This window comes from Cryptomeria japonica, chromosome 2, assembly GCF_030272615.1.
Source record: "Cryptomeria japonica chromosome 2, Sugi_1.0, whole genome shotgun sequence".
In the NCBI taxonomy this organism is placed as follows: domain Eukaryota; kingdom Viridiplantae; phylum Streptophyta; class Pinopsida; order Cupressales; family Cupressaceae; genus Cryptomeria; species Cryptomeria japonica.
In genome coordinates, this window is record NC_081406.1 from 493169227 (window position 1) to 493196349 (window position 27123).

A 27123-nucleotide genomic window follows, 5' to 3' on the forward strand; every position below is an offset into this window, starting at 1 on the left:
GTAATGAACTCATAGGCAAAGGTGTAGAAAATGAAGGTCCAACTTTATTAGATGATGAAAGATCAGGTGAAGATGGAGGTGAAGGATTGGGTTTTGAAGTGAATGTGGTGGTGAGGAAGCTAGCAATGAGTGAGCTGGAGAGGGTGATGAAGTATTTACCTGAGATGGAGAGGAGGCAATATAAATAGCATCTTCTCTTGATTCCTCCTGAATGGCCTCTGATTTTTCTTTCTCCTTCTCTTTCTATCTTTCCCTTCAAGCTATCTTCACGCGATCTCAATGAGTTTCTCCTCTTTGGAGGATGCTCATCACCACCTCCCTCTCCATTGGCAGATTGAGAGCTGATCGATGATGAAGGATGGGAGGCAGAAGGTTTTGCTTGCCTTTCTTCTCTTTGCTCCACAGTTTCATTTGCCTCTAAAGGCTTTGCAATTGATTTTTCAACAGTCTTCTTCATCACCCTCGTGTCCTTTTGAGCACCATTAGCATGCTTTCTTCTAAAGTTTTCACCTCTTTAATGCCCCAATTGATAGGCAATATGGGCTATGTTTGGATGTGATCAAAATAGATGGGATCCACTAAATTAGATTCATCATCTTCCAAACCTTGGATATACTGCTTTAATTTGAAAACTTTAATTAGTAGTAAAGATAATCTCATCCAATATCTTCTTTAAACCTCATATTCCCTATCATAGTTAATCCAATAATCTTCAATTCCAAGAAAAATGGTGGAAACCAAGTCCAAGATGTTAGTTGTTTTTGATATAATTTTTAAAATCAAATGGGAATCTCATGACGAAGAAATGCATTGTGTATTTCACTATATCTTCAATATTTAGTGCACCATACAATGTTTCACATTGATAGTGAACTAGTCCAATAGGAAAAGGAATTTGTACCTTCTTCCTTTCTTTACATCTCCTGTTCACTTCACCACTACAGGTTCAATGCATAGGCATCCATGTGTAAGAGAGTGTTGAGCTTCTCCCATCCGCAATGAATAATCAGTTGAATATGCTTTGTGTAGAATTGCAATGTGGAGTCCTCTCGCACAATAGCCTATATTTGATCAAGCATAGAATCAATACACTCATACACCTCTCCAAGGGAAGGTGCATTAGAATCCATGTATCTAATAACTCTGAAGAGTGGAGTAAAGATGTGTTGACGTGTATTTTATACACAATCATACACAGAATAAAATACCAATAGGTATCTTATCCTCTCTTGAGAAAATAGTCTCTAACTGCTGAAGATCTGCAAAAAGGATCAGTTAGATGGACTCCAAGGTTCTTTTAGTGGGGTCTCCACGTGTGGACAAGCTTTTTAGTGGTATGATGTGATTTGCTGTTTCCTCCAAGGGGTCTTACGTATTCAAAGCTCGAAGATTTTACTAAACTAAAGGAACTTTCGAAAAAAAAAGAAAAAGATAGGGTTTGAGAGGTCTAATCTAGCCTAACCCTATGAATGACTTAGCATGAATGAGATTTGGCAAGACTCAACCAACTTCAATTTTGCCATAAGATAACAACTCAATTGAAATTAGTGCGATCTTCTAAGGTAATAATGATGTTCAATGCATCAAAGACCAAGGACACTACTACGAAGGTACATATCCTAGATACGAAAATGCTTGAAGGTTAAGGACTCAAAATGTTCTCCAGTCGACCACGCAAGGCGTTCCTACAATCAGCAAGAAGCTAGTGGTTTGGATAGCGAATCCTACCAAATATCAAATCTCACACTTAGTCTTTCAAATTAACAAACTACCTTGATTGAGCGTGATTCAAGTACATCCAACAACCATGAAGATAACTCAAGAAATTTGCAACAAAACACCATAACTTCAATATTTTATTGATTTCCAAGTCATCATATACAACAATTGCTTGAATTTCTCTCTTCAAGACTCAATCTTGCTACAAAATGAAATTACTTCTAATTCTAATCTCTCTATTTCACTCTTATCTGACTATTCGACTATTAACTATTCACTATTATTATATGAAATGAAAAATGGGGGTATAAATAGCATCCCCAGTTACAATGAAAGGTCCAGATTGAAAGTAAATCAATGGACAAGATTATGACACCTAAACCCTAATTAGGGTTTGTTACAAATGACCTCCCTTTTACTGAACAATATTAAATACATAGCCAAATATTAAATTCGGCACAAAAATCTAGGAGGTATCAACCAATGAGAAATAAGATGTCATGTCATCTGTAACAACCTTTCATCTAGAATCTTATTCCCTTTCCAATTCTCTTTCTTAGCATATGCAATGAATTTTGTCACGATTCCTTCGATTTCTGTGATTGGAATCTCGGGAAGATTCTTGATACTCTCTTCTAAGTGGATGACCTGATCGAATGCATCTAGAAGAGCTGCGTCCCAAGTAGGTTCAAGTTCCTTTGTTCTATCAATCAGGAGCATGGTGGCATACATCTGATCATACTGCTCATCTGTAACATCTGCGTCCTTGCGAAAGATGATCTTGATTCTATCCTCAAATTCCTGGATATCCACATCTGTCTCGACCTCGATCCTTCTGCCAAGAATGGTACGAAGTACCTCAAATACTCTGTCCTGGATCGGATTGATCACCTCCTCAACTTGACCACATCTAACACTGATGTCCTCGAAGAGAACACTCTTTATATGGAGTAAGGTTGACCACTGAAACAAACTGTGAGAATCACCTTCTAAGATCCTCTCCTGCGTTAAAATTCTTCTGGATGTGTGTCTTATTACTTTCAAGACAGGGATGACAACGTCCTTGGTATGGGCAAATGCAGCTACTGTTGCCATCAATCTGTGGATTATCTCAAGAACTTGGATAGCCTGATGAATGATCTTTGACATCCTTGTAACAAATTCTATAGCCACTGTATGAGATCTATCCATCCAACTGCATGTACGCTGGACCAGGTTCCTGAATCTTTCTGCTTCATTGATCGATTGAAGGGGCAATGCCTGCACTGGTGATCTAACTGGATCCTGACGTCCCAAAGGTTCATTGATGTGACTGAAATATGTCCTCCATGCACCGACCTCTCTCTCAAGCTTTCTATTCTTTTCCACCTCTTCTCTAAACTTGTCCTTCAATGCCTCAAATGTGTCGGTGGCATCATCTAAAGTCTGCTCTGTTGTGGATGGTCCTAACTCAAAAGTCTGTATATCATAATCCTCTGCTAGGATCTCACCCTCATATTTATCTGCTGCCGGTGTAGCTATCTATAGTTTTCGGGATCCAGTCTCATCTCGAATCATCTTGGACATCTTTGTAGCCTTCTTCTTCTCTGTTGTCATATGTGAACGTCCAACAAGGCTCTCTAAATCAATTGCACTGTCCTCGTCCTCAATTACGATCACCCTAGTCAATCTTTCCTTCAACCAATCTGGGATATTCGATCTTGTCTCTTGAACTTGAATTTCTTTATGTACTATTTCTTCTTGTCTGGGAGGAGATGTTACTTCATTATCATTATCTAAATCATAGTCTTGGAGAGATCCATCTGACGAAACATGCTGTGCCTGTCCTTCCTCCTGCCTGTCATTTTGTACCATCGACTCCATGGACTCTTCCACTCGAACTGTTCTATTTTCCGGTCTGGAAGAAGTTCCTGGTGTTTGATCTTTGTTAGCACCTTGCTTTTTCTTGGAAGACTCTTTCTTTTCTGATCTTTCCTTTCTCTTTGAACCTCTCGAATGGAGATTGCCCTCACTAGCACATCGAAGGTTACCTTCACCTGAATTCCTAGGATTAGGATTGCCTTCACTAACACTTGCTCCACCTTCGGCTGGTTTATCTTCCAAAGTGAAAGACATAGCTATGCCTTGTTCTCTCAACTTCTGATGCTGAACGTCTACCCATCTGCGAGTACAAGACAAGACTGGTGCCATCAAATCATCTAAATCCACGACCTCGGGCTCATTCCAATTCAAACTTATTGTTTTGCTTTCTCTATCATATGAAGACTGGATGTGCCTGCCATTGTCCTGAGCTTGGTCGGCCACTCTGTAAATCCTGCATTTCCTGATGAAATCCAAAGGCAATCTAGAATGTATCTTACGTTTCACTTCAAGATCATCTAGGAGGTTCATCATAAAATCTTCAATTTGGTGCTCATGTCTAAATCTTCTACCGACTGTCTCCTCTAAATGTCCATGGGGATCAAAACTATTCCTCCAAGCAAAAGATGAAAAAGAATACAAGGCTAACTCCTTCTCTGCGTCATCCATGGCTAAGACATTAGGACATACCTCAACTGAATTACCCAAAATAATAGGTACCTGAACTCCATTCTGATGTCTGTGTCTGAATGCCTTCACATATGCTGCCAACTGCCTTGTTACTTCAAGTAACACAATTCTGTCTGTCGGATATCTTGGCAACATGTATGGAGGTAAAGGACATCCATGCACTCTAATGTAAGTGAACTTGGGAAACTGAATGAACCAAGCACCGTACCTCTTGATGAACTCCTGGGCATCCTGAGATAATCTGTTGTGAATCCCTCCTTGCAACGTCCTTGTGATGTTCATCGTGAAAGTATCATTGACTAACTTGTAGTTCTTTCCTGGCGGATGATGCAAGTAGGTATAGGATTCACAAGCTCTGACCTCGCCGGGTCCTCTTCCAATCACTCCTCTGTGAGGTAGTCCTGCATACTCAACGCTCCTGATTAAGGCATAGATGACGTATGAACTCATGTGGAAGGACTTAGTAGCCCTGAGTCTTCTCAACTGTACGTCTAAGCAATGACTAATTATTCTAGCCCAATGTATTGTACCCTTTCCTTGAACAATCACCTGGATGAAGTAAAACATCCACTTCTCAAAATAGAAGGCATGAGGTGCTCCTGTAACTCTGTTGAGCATGGTAATCAAATCTCTGTACTCCTCCTGGAAATCAATCCGATGCGGTGTGTTCGGTACCTTGCTTAGACGGGGACGACTCTTGAGTAGCCAGTTCTTGTTAATTATGCTTAGGCAAGCATCTGGATCATCATCGTACACTGATCTGGCTCCTTCAATGCTCTTGTATATCATGTCCCTGTGCTCTGGAAGATGGAAGGCTTCACTTATGGCTTCCTCTGAGAGGTACGCCAAAGTGTTTCCTTCATTGGACACAATTGTCCTGGACTGTGGATTGTAGTGACGGGCACACTCGATCATCAACTCGTGGCACTGAATAGCTGGAGAAAAACCGGCCGCCTTGATGATGCCACTCTCTATTACTCTCCGGGCGACAGGTGATGGTTTGCCAATGTAAGGGACCTCTCGAAACTTCTTCGTGCTAAAGTTCCCCAAGTTGGTATCTCCAATGTTGCTCCACTTCGACACGATCTTGGTCTCCACTTCTTCGGTCTTCTGATCTTCTTTCATGAGAGCCGAGCGACTGGTGGATGCTCCCGTCTTCGGGGTCGCCATACCTACACAACATTTCATTATAAGAAATAGATTTTGCAATAAATAACGTAAATAAGAGAGATAAAAATTTTTTTAGGAAACATCATGATAAGTCTCTAGAGTTATCATTTCCTAAAAAAAAAAACAACGATTGAGCTAAGAGATTCAAAATTCAAAATTTCAAAACTTGAAATATGACGATGAATGAATAAAGCAATAATAATTAAAATCACCATACCTCGATAGAGAGCTAACTCTAGAATACAAAAACAAAATTCGCCTAGGCAAAAATTGAAGTATAAAATAGTCTTCAATGTGGTCTCCTCAAAATTGACTTTGCCACCTTTGGAGTGAACGTGATCTTCAAGTATCGCCCTAGACGTGGTCCCAAATGATCTTCAAATTTGTCCTTGACAAATCGCTCAAACAAATCCTCCAAGTCTTTAGCAAATTCGCCTTAATGTCTCCTCAAGTTCGCATTTGGTGTGGTCTTCAAATTCGCACCACCCTTGATAACTAAGCGCCACCCTTGGTTTGAATTCGCACCACCCTTGGAGTGTCTACGCCACCTTCGATAATATTCGCACTATCTTCACTTCTCCTCAATTCGCATGAAAAAATGATTATGTAAAATGAAATCTTTCACCCTTCATATATAGCGCGCTCATCCTTTCACCCCTTAGGCCGACTCGCTTAATAAAACCATTTTTTTTTAAATGATTTGCAATAAAATAACAAGGCCGACTTGCTTAATTGAGCGCTCCAAATCGATTTTTATTAATTAATTAATTAATTATAAATGCCTTGCGTTTTTTAAATGTGAATTTCGATTTTTAAATAAAGGCAAAAAATAATTAATAAAAGATAACGCCATATTAAATGCTAAATAAAATGGATATTCAATTTTTTAAATTGATTTAGCATTTGAGGAAAATTCGAATTGCTCGCTTGGCGCCAAAATTGGAAAAAAGGAAGGGACGTACCTCATCGCTCTGGTCCCTTGGAGAGGGACAGGAGCGATCCATGATTTTGGTCTTGATTTTGCATTTCTTCACGATCAACTTCTTCATATCCACGTTAAAAATCGATCATCTTGATAGGTTCTTCGCATTTGATCATCTTGCATGCGTACTTAAATACCTTTTGAGTGTTCATCGCCCTTGTCCCTTGGAGAGGGACAGGAGCGATCTCCAAATTTCCATGTTCAATATGCATCTTTGTTCCTGAATCTTTCATTGTTAGCGAATAACATCTATGCTCATTCCTTTTGCGCTTATTCCATTTGTCTTCATTATGTGTTTGGACGTATTAAAGGGACCATCGCCCTTGTCCCTTGGAGAGGGACAGGAGCAATCCACGTTTTCTCCTTGACCTTGGCAACTTTACACTTTGATCTCCTTTGCAATGTCCTTCAAACGTCGTCCTTCACTCTTCCTAACCTCGCTTCGCTTTGATCTTGAAGGAACGTGAGTGTTTTTGATAGTATCGCCTTGGTCCTTGTCCAAAGGACAGGAACGTTGTGAGGCTTTTACATTATTTGGCGATGTTTGGACGTTCAACACTCTTGCGAATTATCTTCAAACGATGCCTTGGACCATATGCTATCTTATGACATCTTGACTTAGCTCGAACTTGAAGCAAAACGAGGAATCCAAAGCAAATCGCCCTGGTCCCTTGGAGAGGGACAGGAGCGATATAGTCTCCATGCTCAAAATGATGATCATTTTACGTTCAAAACCCTTGTATATCATCTTTTTATCATACCATGGACCTTCTAAAACATTGCAACATCTTGTCCTTACGTAAATTTTGCATGAAATGACCAATGCATTCAACATCGCCCTGGTCCCTTCCTGAGGGACAGGAGCGATCTAGGCTATAGGGTGCGAATTTCATCATTGCGACGACCCTTGAATGTTTGTGCTTGCTAAAGACGTCTTGAAGTGTCCCTCGCCACCTTGTCTTGACCTGTATCGACCTTGAACTTGCATAAGAAGTAACATCACCATCGTATCGCCCTGGTCCCTTCCTGAGGGACAGGAGCGAACTAGGCATTTAGCACTGTTATGGACGTCCCAAAAATCTTCAATTTATATTCAATGCATTTATCTCATGTTTTTCCTTGTTTTTGAACGTAAACTTACCTTGACCTTTATCTGGATTTTGCATAATGAAGGAAATCGCTCTGGTCCCTTCCTGAGGGACAGGAGCTATAAGGTATTTCGCCCTGGTCCCTTGGAGAGGGACAGGAGCGATTTGGTCAATATAGGTCATTTTCCTTCGTTTCAGCATCTCAAATTATATTCATTTGGCAAAGCATCTTCTTTCGGACCCTTTCAAATTGTTAAGTCATCAAAATCTTGCGAGGACAAGGCGAAATTTGATTTGTAGCTCCGGTCCTTCACTGAGGGACAGGAGCGATTTTCCTCCTGGAGTCTGTGCTCATGAAAATCTTCAATTTATATTCAATGGAAACATATCGCCGTTCTCCATCACTTCCAACTTGAAATTTGTCTGGACTCTGCAGGGATGATGAAATATTTGAAAATGAGCTCCCGTCCTTCACTGAGGGACAGGAGCGATTTTGCTCCTACAGGCCAAAATAACATGATTTTTCACATTTTAACACTTCACGAGGCGAAAACAAATCAATTCCAATGCCCAGGATCAAAATCAAAAAAAGGGTAAAATTTGGTCAAAATATTCAATCAGACAAAAATTCACATTTCACTGTCAACACTTAGACAAATTTAAGCCCTGCATCAACATTCCAATTGAGAATTAGACCATTTTGGCGAACTCATTGCATTCAAAATTGGCATCCTAGAAAAGGAAGCTCGAAAGCTCTCAAAAACGACTGGATTTTGGCCTGAAAAGACAAAATTTAAAACCCTAAGGCTTGACCCTAAATCCAGACATCCAACTAACTAACAAAATCCTAAAAACGAAAGCAAAAGCGAGCGAAAAACAAGCAAAAAGAGGGGGTCCCCATTTGCGATGGGGCGATGTGTGAAATGGTCACAACAAGATGGAGACAATATAATTGGCATCAGCCCAAAAGACATCATTCTTCACTACCTCCTTCACCCTCAACCCCTGTTGTTTCTTCGACTCAAGCCGCCGATTCCATTATGCTGTCATAACCATTATTTGCAATGCCTCTTGCCACTCAAGCATTCTCTGCAAGAGAATAAAGTATGATGTATACTAAGCCTCTATGGGTCTCAAGAATTTCTTCTTGGAGGACCTAAAAAGTGCATGTGAAGTGTGGTGGTTGCAAATAAATTTTTGCACATCTCTAGCATCACTAACAATTGTTTTGATCTAGTTGGTTTTACCCATTTCCTTGAGTGCACTATTCATGGCATGCACACAATAAGGACTCCACCAAATATGTCTATAGATTGCCTCAATTAAATTCCTTGGAGCTTTGCACACATGGGCCACATCTATCACCAGCTGCACCAATTTTGTGGCCCAACCTCCTCTATAGCATCTTTGAAGATCTAGAACTAAAAATGAGCATCTTTGCAATGCCCTGAACAATCAATAGCCCTAAGGAAATAAAAGCCTGTTGTAGATGTAACCATGATATTGATGAGTGGACAATGCCTAATGTTTTTCCACCCATCCATGACTATGTTGCATCCACTTGTGACCCAAGTACTCTTCATCTTATATTAATCTTAGAATAGTTCTTATCCAAGATTGTTGTCCTCAATTTAGTCTCCCCTAGTGCCACATATGATGGTCCCACCATTATTATCTTTCCCACAGCTTCCTTATAATATGGAGAGTGAGCCACATGGAATGGAATGCCATTGGCAAAGAAGAATTTTTGCCAATGGCATCATCTGCCTCATCCTTTGCTTGAACGTTGAATAAATCTTTCAATGGTTGTAAAGATGCAGGACTATTCATCTTACATTTCCCCTTAGGCTCTACTGCCCTTGAACTGGATGAAGAGCAATTTTGATAGGTTTCACCCCTAGAAGTAAGCAATTATTGTCAAATCCACTTTTTTGCAGCATTTCTATCTAAATGATATTTTTAAATATTTGTATGGAGATATGAAGTATAAGATTTAACTTTAATGCAGTCTGAAAGTAGTATAGTGGGATATATAACTCTTTTAAGTCTTTGACATTTATTAGATATCTGCTCATAGTGAATAGGGTTTAAAAATGCTTTTTCTTTTTCTTATATTTGCATTTGCCCTAAAATAATCCAGGTATTCAAAATAAATCTGGCAAGGAAATTCGAAAATTGTTGTGAAAAGTTTGACCATTGTAATTGATTTTATTTGGATGATTTGTAAAGTTCACTGCACAATGGATGATTTTATTAAGAGTCAAAAGTTGAATTTCTTTTCCTCTACCCTTGACATATATGGTAAAAGTTGACAGAATTATGATTTTTACAAGGTCATATTTTGGAGTTTGTTCATGAATCAAAATTCATTATAGGATTTTGTCCAGCTTGATAAGAGACAGTAGATATTGTGATCATATTGATTTTTGTGAATAATCTGGTGATTAAATTCTTCTGAAAAAAATGAATTCTGGTCTGAAATATTGACTCTTTGAACTTGGTGTAAGTGATTTGTAAAGAACTTGGTAGATGAAGTATATTGTTTGGTGTCATACAATGTGATAAGCATTTGCCTAAATTTTTATCTGAACCATAGTTTTTTTTTTTCTCTTCTAAATTCTTTGGTTTATTTGGCTTGAAAGACCTAAAGATGTGTTCCAAGGTTAATAGAGGGAACCTGCTGACTTCTATAGATAAGTCACAATTTCATTGTTGCTGATAGTGGCTCTTTGTCATCTAGTCCACGACTGAGAAGATTAAAATTCCACAACACTACAAAAGACATGATTGTCCTGATGTCTAATATGGACTTCATGCGTGGCAATTTTCATATCACTGTGATCAACATTGGCCTGTTCCAAATTGTTACTTTTCATCACTCTGAAGTTTATATCTTTTTCCCTGCAGGCTGGCAGGTTCAATGCTCTAATACCAATTGTAATGTCCCCTTTTGGGATATTACTGTTTTTTACCCTAAAACAACAATTCCAAATTAAGATAAGAAATACAATACATTTATGAACATAAAATGACCCATTTGAAATGCCCTTTATAAGGTAATCCTGGTTTAGGTCCTGCAAACAATATTAATCACTAGAAACTGACATTAAAATCATTAAGTATTAATAATCCATGATAACATTCAAATTTGTATAATCATCAATTCTATTAAAATCAAATACCTCAATATCATTAATAATCATTCCCAGGCATATTCCTATAGCAACCATATTTGGAATTCGTTGGCAACGTTGGCAAACTGCAATCTCAAGGATGGTTGTCCTTGTATTGCAAAAGCATGGGTGGGTCCTGCTGTGCTCTGCCCCACATTCCCCATCTCTGACAAGGACCGCCGTTAACCTGCTATCTGAGAGAGAGAGAGAGAGAGAGAGAGAGAGAGCTTTGGAGTATGGGTATCGAAATTAGGTTTAGAAACGCCTAAGGGTCTATTAGAGCTATCCTCAAGCATGATCATGAACCAAGGGTTACAACGCATGGATAAGAGGATTGGTCTAATGAATGAAGTATTAGCTGTAATGGACATGATGCTATGCATGGGAAAATAGTTCTCATGAAAAGTCCAGCAAATTAGGAATTATGAGAACAGCCGGTTTCAGAAGGCACAGTTACTGGGATTGCACAATAGTTTCATTCTGGATTATTCCAATACTTGTTGCGGTTGTTGCTTTTAGGGTGTATGCTTTACTTGGTGGTGAGTTAACACCTGCAAAAGCCTTAAGCCTTGCCCTTTTCCTAAGAAATTTCGAACCTTTTAAAGCCTTGGACATCTCAAATTGCTTGCCAAACCCAAACTAAATGCCGAACTTAACCAAATTTGGTATTATCAGAACCAAGCACTTGCTATCACCCTTGAAAAGTCCAATAAGAATGCCAAGATTTTCACCAAACTAATGTATTTTGACCGAGTTTTTAAGTCAAACTTTTTTTAGTGGCGTTTCAAAATGTAAACTCCAAGTTCGGCAATTTTTTTAGATGAAATGGTCATGTTCCTAAGAGTCTTCTTTCTACCTGATTTTAGTAAGAACATGTTTCAGCATTTTTAGTCAAATTCAAAGTTGACCAAATTATGAGTATGTAAAAAGGCTCGAATTCTCCAAAACCACCAAACACTTAAAAATAAGAAAAGCACTAGGTAAAGTCAGCCTATTCCAAACAAAGAATGACTCAAAGCAAGTGGATTTCGACCTTTCTCAAACAAATGATAATCCCAAAAGCACCCCAAGGTGTGTTTTAAAATGGCATGAAGATCAAAATTTTAAGAGCAAAAAACATATTCGGCACCCTTATGTTTCTTGACAAAAGCCCGAACTCCTTTTTAGAGCATCAACATACTTAATTGAGGGGCAAACTAGAAGTGCAGCTTAGACATCTTTCATTATCAACTTTGTAGAGGTCGAGAAAAACACTGAAAATAGTGATGGCATTTTAAAAAACATGAAAAGAATTGGCATTTTCTTTGCAAGGTCACATGCTTTTGCCTTTGCCTAAGCCGATAAAAGGCCCGAATTCATATCAAACGTCAAAGTTTAGAGCAAAATAAACTCCCAAAAATTCGGTGTCTAGGCAACGAAATAGGAAAACATGACACTCACAAGCTTCAGTGGCAAGTCGTTGAAGATAGATCGCATGTTCTATTTCTCCTCCCAACACCGATGAAAATACAGAAAATCTCTTGGTCGAAGTTTCACTAAGCATTGCAAGCTAAAGAAGGCCTCCAAAGTAGGTTGAAGAAACTCATTCCTCTTCGCGTTTTTTTTTAACCAAGCTTTATGCCAAGGCTTATTTTTAAATCCATGTTGAATGAATGGGGGTCAAGCCCAATTGAACCAAAAGGAAATTCAGGAGATCAGAATGCCATTGAAAAAGAAAGTTGCACCATAGGCATTGAGAAGTAGTAAACCATGCCTAAAAAGAGGCGAGAAAGGCTATTCATGGCTAATTTTTTTTGGAAAAGACAAAGAAGAAGTAAAACCGGAGAAGATATAATCGGTGATGACGTTTCACAATGCAAGATTAGGTAAAACTCATCAAAATATGGGTATCAAATGAGGTTTTGTAAGTAAAATATGAAGATTCTAATTATGACGTTGCCCGTCCATTCTAGTCAAAGGGATCTTTGAGTATCAGTGTTCATGATTTTTTTTTAAGATTACCATCATGTTAATTATAACAATCTTCTATTTGCATATTATAAAATCTTGATACATATAGTGATAATGAAAATCAGTTTTCTTGTAGGCATGACAAAGATCGCCAGAGGAGCCAATAATTTGGATATCCTCGAATAGCATTTCCCAAGTATGCTAGGAAGTTGCCCGAACGAAAGGAGGAAGTAGAAGATCATATTTTGAAGAATTCCATATCAGCACCTTGAGGGTGTCGACAAGCAAAACCTTGCCACCATCAGCATGGCAACAAGTTGAAAGCCAGGGCGAGGGATTGAAGGAAGAATCACAAAGCAATGTGCTGATTGGTGTTGTTTCCAGAATTCTGGAAGGCATTGACAGAGCACAAAACGCTAAAGGACTATCCAAAAATAGAAAATGAACATGATATTGCTATCAGGGTTCAACTGTGTAGTTTTTGAGTCAAACTCATTGACCCATGTTTCATGAGTAGTGGTTCACAAGAACCCATCTCTCATGAGAATGAATGGTCCACTTAGCACTCATTTCATCTAGGTGATGCTCACAAGGGTGAAGCATTGGGACTTCCTGGGAGGTCGCCCATCCCAATACTACTCCAACTCAAGCGTGCTTAACCACAGAGTTCTCTCCAAGGTTAAACCCACTTATCTTGCAACCCCATTTGCAAAACCTTCAACGAGTATTGTGCCTTATGAACCACTACTCATGAAACATGGGTCAATGAGTTTGACTCAGAAACTACACAGTTGAATCCTAATAGCAATATCATAGTTCGACTCGCTGTGGAAAATACCTCCTACTTATCAATTGATGAGCTAAAGGGGGCTCTATAATGAATGGTTCATAAGGCACAACACTTGCTGAAGGTTTTGAAAATGGGGTTGCAAGGAAAGTGGGTTTAACCTTGGAGGGAACTCTGTGGTTAAGCACGCTTGAGTTGAAGTAGTACTAGGATGGGTAACCTCCCAGGAAGTCTCAATGCTTCACCCTGGTGAGCATTACCTAAATGCAATGAGTGCTAAGTGGACCATTCATTCTCATGAGAGATGGGTTCTTGTGAACCACTACTCATGAGACATGGGTCAATGAGTTTGACTCAAAAACTACATGTTTGCCACATACGGGTAAACGATTAAATGCAGAAAGTAAATACACAAAACATAATGAGAATATAGTAAAGAACCAGTCCATGTACATCAAGTGCTTATAACATCACACCCAGATATGACTATCATGATGATACTAAGAAGGACAGGTATGCAATATATGATACTCAAAGGGGTGTGACCAACCGTCGCGTCCAACTGCCCTTCGAGACAACTAACTAACTGTTGTAACCCATTATTACACACAATAACATAACATAACATAATACGACCACCTATAATGATTATTCTCGGCAACACTACACAGTTGAACCCTGATAGCAATATCATAGTTTGATTTGTTGTGGAAAATATCTCCTACTTATCAATTGATGAGCTAAAGGGGGCTCTATAATGAATGGTTCATAAGGCACAACACTTGTTGAAGGTTTTGCAAATGGGATTGCAAGCTAAGTGGATTTAACCTTGGAGGGAACTCTGTGGTTAAGTGTGCTTGAGTTGGAGTAGTATTGGGATGGGTAACCTCTCGGGAAGTCCCAATGCTTCACCCCTATGAGCATCACCTAGTTGCAATGAGTGCTAAGTGGACCATTCATTCTCATGAGAGATGGAATCTTGTGAACCACCACTCATGAAACATGGGTCAATGAGTTTGACTCAAAAACTACACAGTTGAACCCTGATAGCAATATCATAGTTTGACTTGCTGTGGAAAATACCTCCTACTTATCAATAGAAAATGAACAACTGGAAACAGAAAAAAATGAATTCATTTGTAACAGCAATTTATTTATTGTAAGGTGACTACTTGTGGGTCCAATTTAATGCGATCCAAAAGGGGGCCCTCGCGTTAGTTATTTCCCAGCTACCAATTTAAACTTTTTGTGCCTCGAGCCCAGTGAAACTTTGTCTTTTAGTAAGATTAATTGAAAACAATTGCAAGTAGCTGAAAAGGTAGTTGGAGGTTCTTCAAATCATTAACCAAAAAGTTGTCAGAGCTTCTAGAAGGTAGATCACAGCCATTGGATGGGTTAAATCCTGGCCATTGATCCAAAATGTAACATCTATAAGAGGTCAATGACTCTCTCATTGTAGAAGGTTAGAATTTTAGAGTTAAGAAGAGTTAGATTTTAGAAGCTAGCAGTTAGAATTAACAACAGTTAGAAGTAGAATATAATTGGATTGTTGGACAAAAATTGTTGTAATTGTAGTTAGAACAAATAAATGGAGCATTGAACCATGGTATTTTGTCATTTGCCCTAATTTGTTTGCATGGTTTCTCTTTATCTAGTTAGTTAATGTTCAAGATCTTAATGGTGAAGTGTGAGGGTATTTGATTTGATTTCAGGTTCATACCATTGGAGGCTTGTTGACTGTAGGTCTTTGTGCATGGTTAGTCTGAACCCATTATTGTGCGTAGTTTAACTATGGGTGTTTGTCTCAGACTGCACCAAAAATGGGTGTCTAAATGAATATCCATAGTTTGAAAATCCTTTTATTCCTTTGGAGGTTGCACTATTCCTATGGAGTTGTGGGTATATCTTTGGCTAAGCAGGAACCATTATGGTCATTGTCCTTAGGATTTCTAAACCCTGTCCTTTTGCTTGTATTTGCCCCAGTTTGAGAATCATGGCACCACCAAATGCAGGCCAACCTGCAACATGCACAAGTCCCCTTGTGTTTACCAGCAATACACATCAACCGCTGAGTTATCCTGAGCAAGTCAAGACCTGACAGTTGGAACCTTGAGGTTATCCCCTTTGATCATCCAGAACAGCACTAGGGATTTCCTTATTCAAGAGAGAAAAGGATACACTCGACATTCTATTATGTGTTGATCGAAAGTAGTTCATTTTCGCACTCATACGCCTCTCAACCCACGAGTGCTGCATCTCGAGGTAGTGTACTTGAAAGTCCCTCAATCCAGCTTAAAGGCACTCCATCCTCCTTGATCAAGCCCAGGAGCACTCATACACCTCCAGCAAATGAGTGCTACATCTCGAGAAGACGTGCTTGATAAGAGCATGAAGTCCGCCTTCCTCACCAAGCCCAGGAGCACTCATACGCCTCCCGAACTACAAGCGCTCCATCTCAGAGTGGCATGCTTGATGAAGGATAGGTCGGGACTTAGCCTCTCATGAACTCAAAAGGCTAGATATCCTTCCTATTTGCAATCCATTTCTAATGAATTCAAAATTGACTAGCTATATGAATTTGCTATTTAATACTTTAAAGGGGAAATGCAATTAAATTACTTACAATAAGCAATTGCTTAATTTCTGTAAATTATATTTATGCACCTATCTATTTGTAATCTAAAATCATTCTTAACTTATCTCACAATATTATTATTGCAGAAGACAATATTTATTTCTACCTTTTATAATTCAATTTCCATTTTCTTTTTCCAGATTTCAGTTGTTTGATATTTATTCTGATCTCTGCTGAATTCATTCATTCAGTAATGCCCTCATGATTGAGTCCTATCTGCCCTTTTATATCTTTCATTGGAGGGAGTCACAACTCTTCAACTAGCAAGGGATGCAACTCTTCATACCGTGCTGTTTGATATTCTTAATTAATCACTGGTAACTATTTACTGGGCCGGCCCTTTTTATGAATAATTGTTATTATCTTTAGTCGGCTCTTTTTAGGAAGAATTGTTATTATCCTTGGTTTTACTGTCTAGTTTATTTGGGAATACTCTCAGTCCGCCCCTTGCTAGTAATTTTTTATTTTTAATCTTGGTCAGCCTTTTATTAAGTTCCTTGCCTAGGCTTATTTATAAGGTCTGCAATTTGTATTATAAAGGCAGTGATAATTTATAAGGCTACAACTTGTGTAAGATTGGCGGGGGCACGACATTCAGCATGTACATAGCATGTATAAAATAGATATAAAGGAGCCACAGGACATATGACTGGGTAAAGCATGTATACTTGAGTTCTCATATGCACAATGGACATGATTTTCACAGGTTTCATCTTTTTTTGTACAAGAATAGTGGTGCACGCAAATATTGATAGCATTGACAATGCAATGCATCGCATAATTTTCCAATATAGCAACAAGTTTTAGTTGGAATGATGAATTAAAATTGAAAATCAGCTACATTATGAAGATAACCCTCAAGAATCTTCTTGAAAATCTCTACCTGACCATTAGTTTGAAGATGGTAATTGCTGCAGAAGGATGATGTGGCACCTATGAGCTTAAATAATTCCCCCCCAGAAATTGCTAATAAAATTTGGATCACGTTCACTAAAAATGGTTCTTGATAACCCATGCAGTTTGTAAATACTCTCCATAAAAATAACTGCTAACTGACATGCCTTGTCAGTAGAATCAATGGTGCCAATGAAGTGAGAGTATTTGATCAGTCTATTGACTACAACATAAGAACAATCCTTACCATTGACTTTTGGTTAAAAAGTAATGAAATCCATCCTGATGGACTCCACTTTTCACTTGGAATAGCCCCCTTTCCATTTGTATGTCTTTCTGACACTTGCATAGGTTTGAAGAATCCTGTGTCTTGTTGATGGTGTAGAGTAATTTTCAGTCATGACTTTCGATTTGAATTTCAAGCTGAAGCAAAGCACCACTCTATTTTCATTAGAAAATCAGTCCATTGCGGAAAGTATACCTATTGTTCATGTTGCGTGCTGCCTGTGGATCTTCTGAAATGCAGCCAATTCATCATCCTCTGCATACTCTGCATATACCTATTGTTCATGTTGTGTGTTGCCTGTAGATCTTCTAAAATGCAGCCAATTCATCATCGTCTGCATGCTCTGCTTCAATCTGATAATGCCAAGCAGGTAAGACCACTGAGATACCATTAAGGGCTGGAACTTGGGCAAAGGCATCAGCTACTACATTATGTTGTCCTTTGCAATACCAGATATCAAATCAAATGCTTGAAGCTTGCTTACCCATTTTGCTTGCTGTCCATTAAGATCACATTGGGAAAGGTAACATCTCAAGCTGTTATAAGCAGCTCTTATAGCAATCTCCTCCAGACTAAAATTTAAATATTGTTTAAATTTCAACAAGGCATGCATTTCCTTGTCGTAGATGGAGAATAGCCTCTTCTTCTCAATCAATTTCCTATGCTCGAAGGCTATTGACCTTCCATGCTGAATTAAATCTGCACCAACTCCTAGGCCTGAAGCATCATATTCGATGATAAAGGGGACTGAAAATCGGGTACAGCATGAATTGGACAAGAGCACATTACCTCTTTGAACCCCCCTCAAAGCTATTCTAGCAGCTTCACTCCAAGCAAATTGCTCTTTCATCATTTAAGTGCCCAAACCAATTTATTTTCAAGAGGTCTGAACCCATGAATTTGGTGTTGTTCTGAACCCACATAAACTTCATAGAAAGCTCCTGAAAATTCATATTAGTATCACCAAGTAGTCTTAACCATGAGATGCCTAAAATTGCATCAGCAAAACCTAATGGCACAATACAAAAAACAGATTTCACACATTAAGTCCCCATGAGTAGGATGAACCTTTAATGCTCGTATGAGAGGGTAGGCGGGACCCATTAGTAGTACTAATGTCAAAGGGATGACACTGTACTTGATAAGCCATGTGCGAGGTATAACTTTAAATCCAAGAAGTTATGAGTACTTCCAGAGTCAATCAGAACTACTAACTTTTCTTCCTTTGTTAAAGCCCACCATTCATAATGTAAAGTGAATGGATACAGCTCTCATGGATGCTAACAATGTGGTGAGCTGCTCAAGATTGTCCCTTTCTGTTACACCTTCTAACAAGGGCATACCAGGGCCCATCAATTCTTCCTCATCTGCAGAGAGTGGGGAGTCACCAACCACCTCAACTAGCCGATTTAACCTTTATTAGGACACTCATGGTCACATGACCATGGCTTCTTACATTCATGTTGAATAGCAACATCCTGGCCTGTGCAGCTTTCTTGAGTAGCTTCATTTGGATTGTGCTACTACTTGTAGAACATTTAACCTGATTTGGAGGAATGCCTTATGAAAATTATGTTGTCTTGTTGGAGCAGCAGGGGTGGCCTTCCCTTTGCTACATCCTTTAAACATTTTTTCATGAGACCTTGCCAGTGAAGTGGCTTCAATAAGGTCCTTGGGTCTAAGAGATTCTACATGGCCTTTTAGTTTCTATTGTAGTCCATCGATAGATAAGGAAGCTTGTACTTGTCATGTGGTGAAAACAGCTTGAACTAGCATGTGTAATCTTTGGAATATTTTGCTGTATTCATGCATAAATTCCTGCTGTCCTTGATGCAGATTATGAAATTCCAAAAACTTCTCATTCATTTCCTTATTGCTGAAAACATTTATAATTAGCTCAGTAAGTTTCCAAGTGAATAAATCATCATGTTCATCCTGCACATCCAAGTCATAGTGATGCCAACATTCATAGGCTTCCCCTTCAAAATGAAGTGAAGCAAATTAATTTGATTCCATATTAAAAATGAGTTACATTTGAAAATACACTTTTAAGCATGAAAATCATATTCTGCATTAAGTGTGCGTAATTGGTCATATATGCTCTCCAGAGCATTCTAATGGGATCATCATTTAAGTCTCAAACTTCCTGTCGAGGGTTCTGACATCGTAGAGGAGACACATCATGGCTGGCCTTTGCAGGTTTGATTGAGGGAGAGAAGGAGATATCATTCAAGACTTATGACATGATTCAGCTCCACAAGAAACGTGACTGCTTACTGCAATGAGTTCCTGAATTGCTTGGAACATCTCCCTTGGACTCTCCACCATTGGTTTTATGCCTTCATGTACCCTCACCAAATAGTTGCTGTGCATTTGCTTGCTCTTAATCTCCTGCATTCTGCTAATCAGATCAATTCATGTTGGTAGTATCAGTGCTCAGATACCACCGTTGTGAACCTGAACCTGGAAATGTTAACTACAACTACCACACAAATATGGACTATTAATATAGAACTGGAATATAAATCTGCAAAAATAAATTTTTGAGAGTACTTGTAGAAACAAAAGAAACTAAATGTTTTCTAGTATCACCAATATATAGGACAGCCCAAGCTCTTCAGTGAGCCACCAACTCCTCCCTTACATTTCCATGGGATACCTTCTTCATTCAAAAAAACCCTTTAGAAATGGTTATACATCTTCTTATAATGGAAAGGGTAGGTAATAAAGAGGAAGTCTGCTGGCAGTAATCCTCCTTGGCTGAGAAATCAGCCTCAATCAATGTCTGAATGATTAACCATCCTCAATCTATTTAGTTGACACTGTGCAACAAATCCTAACCATACTTCTAACTAGGTGCTAACTGTCCTTTATTTTAGGAACTCCTACCCATGTGCTAAGTGTTCCTTTCTTTTAGGAACTCAATCTGTTTGTTTAACTATGTTCACAGATCCTAACTGAACTTCTAATTCAGTACAAACTACCCTTGATTTTAGGGAAATGAAGTTGATTCACAGTTGGCTGACTGATTGTTCATTACAATAGAAGGTGTGAGAAAGAAATGGTTTTGTAGGAGACACGCACAGAAACAAAAGTAAAGGCCCAAGTGATTGACAGGTTAAGATAAAGGTCAAAATACAAACTGCACAGAAATATCTAAAAAGATATGAAACTTGGTCCTTCCACATCTTGTAATTCACTAAGCTTTAGAGGGACCAAAATCAACTTGAAAGGGTGGGTATGATCCATAAAATTCAAAAAAGCATTTAAACTCTATAAGAACTCAAGAACACAACAGAAATTACAAAGAATTAGAGTGTGTTTTATACAGTGACAAAATTTCCCGATACATCACAGCAGCAACCAGATTATTAACACAGCAGATTTGGAAATGCCATGGCAGTTTCACAAATGGCATGTGCTGTGGCACTTTTATCTTTGATGTCTATGGCAGTTTCAATCACTTCAAACAGAAACCTAGTAAAAACAATATTTGGCATCTCTTTCCATCTTCAACTATTAGGATTCTTGGTCTGAAGGGGCATCTCCAGCAATGCATAAGAGGAACCATGGGCTAAGCTATTTAGCAAAAAAAAAGAGATAAGTCTAGGAATCACTGAGTACGAGTGAGTAGTTAGTTGTTCATAGTTAGTGTCTGCTTGATGCTCATTGTGTAATATTTCCGTACCAGCATAAGGACGATAGGAGACAACAAAGAGTGTGAGATGTATGCTCCTTGGAGCTCTTTGTAATTTTTATTGGCCCCTTTCCTATAGGTAGGAAAGATAGTTGCGTATTTGCCACTTCCAGCTGATCTTCCCACATAGAGATTTCCAAGTTAAATATCCTTTGTCATACAACTTGTTTCAATTCTTCTAGCTGAATAGAGCTTACAAGCCAAATTACTCATTCTGATCCACATTCTTGATTCTAGTACTCTTGAGTCTTCACACTCTAAAACAACTGAAATGTTGAAATCAAGTAAATTAAAAGCAGCCTGGGTAAAATAAGATCTGCTTTATTTATTAACAAGTAGAATTAGAGAGGACTTTAAAGATCAGAGATAAATGTAGGCAGGGAATCAGACAGTTTTTAGAGGTGACATGATGAAATTATGCTTTATGGGAATAACTGATTGCTAAGAATAAGTGCAGGCTTGACTAATTTCCGAGTTATTATTAGTGACTGGGTATGAGCAGTTGTCTCCAGCTGACACAACTGTCTTAGTCAATTCTATATGAATTTTTTGGGTTGCTTACGGAGGGAACTCTCCAATTCTCCAAATATTGTATTGCCAAGTATTTTTGGGGATATCGTACATTATCAATGCTCATAAATAATGTCATTCCTAGATATCATATCTCATTTATGATTATGATTTGTTCATCTAGTCTGTATTGTTTATTGTGTAGAATAGTTCTCTTTCTGATTTACAGCTTGCAGACCTACAGTAGGAAAAAAGGATTAGAAATTTTGAAAGCATTGAATTTTCAAAATGTTATCGTTGATAACCATGGTTTAATAAAATACATTGTATTCATAATAGTAATGTAATAACTCAAAAGGTGATGTTATGGATCCTTAAAAAAGCCTTTTACTGTGGCTTCTCTTTATTACCCTTTCCAGAGATTTGCCTGAACGTTTCTAATGTGGGTCTCCATGGCTTCATACTTTATAAAAAAGTGTAATCCGATTTAGGACCATAACACCTATCCTCTCTATTTCTCTTCACTGGTATTAGCTGCATTATCCTTTTTAGTTCTATACATGGATGAATGCTTCAGGGACTTCCTTAGCTGCATGTAACATATTTATGGCCCTAAGTGGCAGTGATCATTTTCGGTTATTTATGGATGATGATCTAATTTTTCTTTCATTTGATTTTTTTATTCATGCCAAAAAGTTAGCAGATGAGAGTCTTGTACCTTGAAACGAGAAGGTAAGCAACGCATGAGTTTCACACGCAAGCAAAGCCCAATGACTGTTGCCATACTGCAATGTTCAACTGTAGGAGTAAACGTAATCCTGAAATTAATAAATAAAAGGACATTAGGAATATGTTCCATGTTTCATAACAAATGCAACCAACAAAAGAATATTTCAGCTAAAAAGAAATGGCATATTAAACTCTGATGAAGCAGAACTAAAATCTACTCACGTAACATGACTGTGTACGTCATCAACCTCAATTGCATCTTCTGATATAACTTTAAGTTGTTCAAGAGAATAAGGATGCTCTGGATCTTTTATGTCTCTTACATGATGTATGCCACCGAAGTTAAGGTTCAAAGAAAGAAATTATATTGATGCCCATGAACAACCAAAATAGATCAATGAGAATAAAAATAAAAATTCAACACCAAAAGGAGAAAGATCACCTCCTCTCTGAAAGGCACAATAAAACAAGAAGGGAACAATGCTAAAAACTTTATAAACAAAAATGTCAAGAAGTACAGAAACATACAAGATAGAAACATCATAACAATTCATGATGTTTCCTTGACAATCTCAGTAATTAAATGTTAATTGGAAATGACAAATGTTACATCCCTCTTTTCAATAATCTTTAATAAACTGGTTTATGGACATGAACCATTAATATCGACAATATTTAATTTATATATATATATTTAATATTTATGGTTAATGAGAAGATAAGATTAGTCTAATCATTTTCATATAACCAAGTTGATGCAGGATAAGCAACGCCCTCAGGAGGGAGGGAGAGTGTCATCAAGGAAAGGATTGCAGACTGTGGAAGAGACCAAACTTGCCATCAAGCCTTGAGACTTGAGATAAGTTGTCTTAGAAGTTGGCTGTCGCCTTGGCTATTTGGGTGGTCGTCTTGTCTTGCCAATCAGTAGGCGGTCACTCTTTTCCTTTTATCATCTTTTTGAGTTGTATGTGTGTTGTTTTTCCTAAACTTGAAAATTTTAATAAAAATATAAATTGAGTCATAATTTATCATCAATTGGATAACATCATGAAATGATGTACGTATATACATATAAATGTATGAATGAGATATAACTCATACGTGGAAATATGTTTACATATATAGATGCATAGTCTTACGCATTATAGGAAATATGTTATTGGCTAGTAAGCTGAAGCCTTGCTTATTAGTTATATTAGTAGTGGGGTGGAGACGTGTTACTTCTCTCCCCAGCATGAAACCATCGAACAATATGGTTGACATTTCATTGTGGGCGGTTTTCTTTGTATCTTTGCATTCATTAAGGGAATTCATTTCAAGGAAAAAGGGCAGAGACTCCCGTTTCTCACTCTCATATCATTGCATGTTAAGAACAAACAAGAAACATCGGCATTCTTTGCAAATTTTCATAGTCTTTCTGTTCTTGAGCACGGAACTAATAGTATCACAGCATTTAGTCTTGGAGAAACTCTGCATTGCTCACTGTGTAAAAACGTAAAGTGTAGAGGTGGATTGTCCATTAAGAGGAGGCGATTCATTGTCAGCATCACTGTAACTCAGGCATGTTCTTCCTTTCTGAACATAACGGTTGTCATGGAGTTGATAGTGTTTCAGCTTAATTATTTGTTATGCTTTGAATTTTCAAGCAAGCTTATACATAGATAGCGCATTACTTAGAGATAATCTGTCTATCATTAAAGAGGATCTGAGAACAGAATACAGAATTGCCCGTATAACCTCTTCATGGTATAACAGTGTAGTATATTCGAAGCTCTCCTTTGTTAATAAAGTTAATCAAGACAGAGAATTTAAGCCTCTTGGCACATCAACTTGTATGCATTAGTATCAATACATATTGTACTGTAATAATCCAAAATAGATCATTATGTAAAGCAATGCAATCAGGTAACTGGACTACCTCAGCATTAAGGTCGTAAGACCTAAAAAAAGGAATCTCATCATTATGTAGATGCAGACCCGTAATGTATAATTATGAAAACTGGTTAATTTGAATGTTATCTAAGTTGTTCTACTGTTAAAACTCAATAGAAAACCAATTCCACTGTTCAGGAAATTGAAGATGTAAAATAACGGAACCTTTGTAGATAGTTGGGTCAGTTAGAGTCGGTATTACAGCAGTTGGTTGAACTGTATGTGTCACATTCCTATGAAGGTCATTAGAGACCGTTAATATCAGTTGATAAGAAAATAAAGGGTAATTACTTGTCAGTAATCCAGTGGATCAGTAGTACCTAAAGATGAGAAACCAATGAGTTGGATTGAACTCTAATATATGCAAGTTGAGTAAGGGTGGTGAATTCTGACAGCACATTGGTGTGCATGTTAAATGAAACATTGGCCAAGGTGGCACTGCTTTAAGCAAGCGACCATCAATTCACAAGAACCAGATACAGCTACTAGTCAAATGGTCATACTAGTTAGGGGGTACCTATAGTGTGTGACCGACTAGAAACATGTAGGTTCTAAACACCAGGCTCAGATGGCTTGATGGCAACTAGGTCTAGTCTTTAGTCTGCACCCTCACAAAGGGTAGGGCCAGTTCCAGTTGGAAGGTGTGCGGGAGACTACCAGGTCTATGGTTGGGTGGAAAAGCCCTTGATGATGCTCTCCCTCTTCTAAACTATGCCGAGGCTTGATAAAAAAGAATCTTGATGGAAAGCTTAATGATTGTAATCTCTGAACTTTTATCTTTTCCCTTTGAAAAAAAAGTTTATTGTATTGAACTCTCTTTCTTATTAAATAGCAATAGAAGTTTGTTACATTTTACAGCTCAATAAAAGTTTAACTACTTTTCAGTTGAATTAGTTAGATTCTTAATTTGATGAAAAGGAGTTAGTTAATTAGTTATTTTCATTTTCAGCTCAGGTAGTTAAGTTTATTTGAAAGCTCTAAATATAAATAGTTTAGATAGTTCACTGTTAAGTTAGATTTAGTGATTGTTACAATGTATTTGATATAAGATGCAAGCAACTAAAAATGGCAATGAGAAATTCCAAGAGTAGAGCCACTCAAGTCATTTGGTTCATATGTCATATGATGGACTGTATTTAGCATGCAAACACAGAATAATGTTTTGTACAATGGACTGCATTTGCAATGCAGACACAGAAAAAACTACAGTCCACTAGTAGGTTTGAACATGAAAAAAGCTATAAAGAAATAATTATTAGCAATCTACATGCAAAGCAATAGAGAGCACTTAACAAGCACCATAAAGACGTTCATTGTTGAGCAATGTGACAATGAATTTGGAATCCCAAGCAAACACAAAAACTATAAAACATGTGTAAGCCATTGTAACCCCCTTAATGTAGAAGCTGAAAAGATGCAACTCCATACTCTTGCTGCACGTGGGGATATAAAAGGAAATAGTTGAAACAACTTTTCAATATGGGTTAGCTGCTGAAATCTTACTCCAAAGTTCCAAACTACTACATTATTTTGCCATCCAAACAGCAAAATCTAAAAGCAGACATTATTTAGTCAGATTGACAAGTATTAATTATGACTAGGATACATAAGGTAAAGAATGTGTACAGAACCTGGGATGCAACCATATTATACTCTTTATATATGCGCCAGCACCCATTAAACCAAACCTAACAAACAGCAGCAGTCTAACAAACCTAGACTCTGTTAAATATCTACATCAACATCTGGCATATCCTCAGTTTGAACTCAATCTAACCATCTAACATTTACAGCATGAAAAAAGTCAAACCCAGCTACATAGTTGTTTTACTCATAAATCAAGAGTACAAATTACAACTATTAAACAAAAATAAAACAATGGGAAATGAAGCTTACATAATCATCATAATGCAAAAACAGGATGCGGTAATAAACATATCTAGATGCCCCCAACTTGGGTGTATTTTCAATCTTCAATATCTTATCCTACAGGCTAGAGAAATTGCATCCTGTACTACAGAGATATGGGGAAGAGAACGGAACTTTGAGAATTCTAATTCTAAATGAATTTCTCTCTATTGTGCCAATATTACTAAAGCCAGTTTTAAGAAGAGAACATGGACATTATATGAAACGGATTTCTTACAAAATTTCAAGAATTACCCATCTGTCTAATAAGATAGAATTGAGGACATAATTCTACAAAAGAACACATTTACAATTGCTCACGAAGACTGAAATGATGTCCACTACATTATAGCTAGTTCTAACGTCTTATTGACTATACAATTGTTACGTTGTATTGAAATTTAATTATTATCTTAAGATGAGTATACACACATAAGCCCTTTATATATCACCTCAAAAGAAGCAAAAGTTTTATTCATTGGCCATTCCCTTCTTAATTCCTTGTCATTACTGAAGTATCCATCAAACTAAATACTCATAACTTAATACAAAAAACATATAAATCTAGCCAATGATGTCAATACATTTAGTATATCTCCCCATTGACTTTGTTGGCTATGTGTCAACATTAAAAACTTGTAGAAATAATTCTAAACAGATATTGAAAATTTCAAAGGATATCAAATATCTCTTGTTGATCAATGGGCTCAACAGCAAATTCATCATCAGTCACTACGTCATTCCTGGCAGGTCGTTCTTTCCTCTCATAGACTACCGGATTAGCATTAATTAAGCCTACAACCATTGCTGCCACCTGCAGTGGAAGTTAATATATATCACTCACGCTTTGGTGCTTCCAGTCCTGTACAAATACAAGAAAAGTAATTCAAGACAGAGGGAGACCACTAAACAAGCACTTCTTTCACAGTTTTAGTAAAAAGAATGTGTAAATAAATATTATTTAAACACCAATTCTTTATATTGTTTAACACAAGCAATGAGAAAAAATCTTCAACAGAAAATAATGACTATGTTTTTCATCCTAAGAACTAAAGGGAAGGTTTCCTGAAGCAATCAAGCAGTTTCAAAAAACTCATTCAGTAACAAGAAAGC

At 37.7% G+C, this 27123-nt stretch overlaps 1 protein-coding gene across 4 annotated transcripts in view; it reads right to left on the reverse strand.

The window, feature by feature from the left end:
• The window catches only part of LOC131873650 (protein AE7), an 82146-nt gene that overhangs the window by 47350 nt on the left and 7673 nt on the right, over window positions 1-27123 (reverse strand). For 2 of the 4 annotated variants that reach the window (XM_059216687.1, XM_059216686.1), the window contains 3 exons: window positions 26690-26824; window positions 22393-22496; window positions 22160-22259 (listed from right to left, as the gene is read on the reverse strand). In XM_059216687.1, the coding sequence (XP_059072670.1) occupies window positions 22160-22259; window positions 22393-22496; window positions 26690-26815 (330 nt within the window). In that variant the 5' untranslated portion in view covers window positions 26816-26824. Of the gene's footprint in view, window positions 1-22159; window positions 22260-22392; window positions 22497-26689; window positions 26873-27123 lie in introns of all 4 variants that reach the window. The other 2 variants (XM_059216685.1, XM_059216684.1) reach the window with 1 other exon arrangement.